Source organism: Pteropus alecto, unplaced genomic scaffold (assembly GCF_000325575.1).
Source record: "Pteropus alecto unplaced genomic scaffold, ASM32557v1 scaffold45, whole genome shotgun sequence".
NCBI classification, from domain to species: domain Eukaryota; kingdom Metazoa; phylum Chordata; class Mammalia; order Chiroptera; family Pteropodidae; genus Pteropus; species Pteropus alecto.
Window position 1 is genome coordinate 21,475,744 of NW_006442491.1, and position 1,812 is coordinate 21,477,555.

A 1,812-nucleotide genomic window follows, 5' to 3' on the forward strand; every position below is an offset into this window, starting at 1 on the left:
AGAAAAGTTTTCAATAGGACAAAGAATTCCTGACTACACTTTACCCAGGTTCTCCAACTGTTAATATATTTTTTTAACATTTTACTATATCTGTTTTTTCTCTAGATAGGCAGACAGACAGACCAACCGACCAAGAGACACAGAGATATATTTTTTCCTGAACCCATTTAAGAATAAGTTGCAGACATCATGCACCCTTATGTAAACCTAAATACTTCATTGTATATTTCCTAAAAACAGGGAATTCTCTTACATAATCATACTATTATTTTTCGTTTGTGCCTTTTATGTATTGATATTTAAATTAAATAATACATTATTTATTTATATTTATTTATAATGGCTGGCTTTTTTTGGAGGGGTTGGCAATGAAGATTGTATATAACTTTATGTCGATAAATATTCTACAGGGTGATTCTTAATCAGACTCTGACTTTAGACACATGGACATTTTAACAGGCCACTCTCTTTCAGAGAATGAACTATTCTTGTACTTTTGCATGTCTAGTCATGTGTCAGTAGAAACCACTGAATGAATGAGCAGAGTCAGGGTAGTGGAAAGCCTTGAATGCAAATTTAATCTTCATTCAGTAGCCAAGGGAGATCCAGTGAAAGGTTTATAGCAGGAGAGTAAGCCAACAAGAGCTGTGTTTTCTGGAGATACATTTGATGTGTCTGCAGGAGGGAGTGAAGGAGGAAGAAATCAGAGCATGAGTCTATAAGTCTCTCAGGAAAAATAATCCCCACTTTCAAGGGCAGATCTCTGCCCAGGTAGAACAGAGCTTTCTCCGGCATAATGCATCCTTTTCTTTCATATGTCTTTCAGAACTGGTTAAAATCATATGGCTATCTGCTTCCCTATGATTCACGGGCATCCGCGTTGCACTCAGGGAAGGCCTTACAGTCAGCAGTCTCCACTATGCAGCAGTTTTACGGGATCCCAGTCACCGGTGTGTTGGATCAGACAACAATCGAGTAAGATTTGCATAGGACATTGTGCCTTTGAACTTTCCAGACTTATGTTTGGGTTCACATTTGTCATGGCTTCGTATATAAACCATGCCCATCTTACCTTCTTATGTGCAGTGTCATCCTAGGAGGGAATACCCCAAGGTGCCCTTTCCTATGTGAACTGGGGATGTGCTCTGTGACCAACTTGCTGTGTGACGCTTAATGCTTTGGGGCCTCAGTTTCCTTATCAGCACAGTGAAGAGTTTGGTTATAGATGGTCCTCTGACTCTATAATTTGTGTGTCTATGAGTTACCCCTCTGGCATTCCTTGAGATGTACACATCTCACTTGATACAGAGAACCCTTGAATGACGAGTTGACAACACTTCTTCCACTTTTTCTACTTATGGAACATTTGCTGAGTGCCTACATGTGCCAGGCACTGTGCTTCATCTTATGATCCCTGCCATCCAGAGGGTCACCATTTAGTGAAAAACACTGGCTACACCAGTCTAGAACTCAGAAGGAAACACTGAGTTTCAGGGAGTGACTTAGGAGGTAATAATAAGCAACGAGGATGGTTGAGATCACTCAGGGAGAGTTTACAGAGAAGGAAGAGTGCTGGGGATGGAACCCCTCGAAGCAAGCTGAGAAGGAGCAGGCAGAGAGATGGAGGAAGCCTGGGGTTGAGATGTCATGGCAGTGAAGGCAGGAATGGGCAATGGGCTTAGCTGCTGCAGAGTAGTCAAACAGGAGACTGAAAAGTATCTGCTGAGTCTAAAACAAAGAGGCCATTGTAAGCTCTGAGGAATGGTGGAGACAAAGTCAGATTGCAGTGGGGAGAAGGGGAGGTGAGGAGTA

At 41.8% G+C, this 1,812-nt stretch overlaps 1 protein-coding gene across 1 annotated transcript in view; it reads left to right on the forward strand.

Moving 5' to 3' along the window:
- The first annotated feature begins 683 nt into the window (after positions 1-683).
- MMP24 (matrix metallopeptidase 24) overlaps positions 684-1,812 on the forward strand; it is a 23,647-nt gene continuing 22,518 nt past the window's right edge. Inside the window, exon 1 of the mRNA XM_006921748.3 lies at positions 684-975. Within this exon, the coding sequence (XP_006921810.1) occupies positions 797-975 (179 nt within the window). The 5' untranslated portion in view covers positions 684-796. The remainder of the gene's footprint in view (positions 976-1,812) is intronic.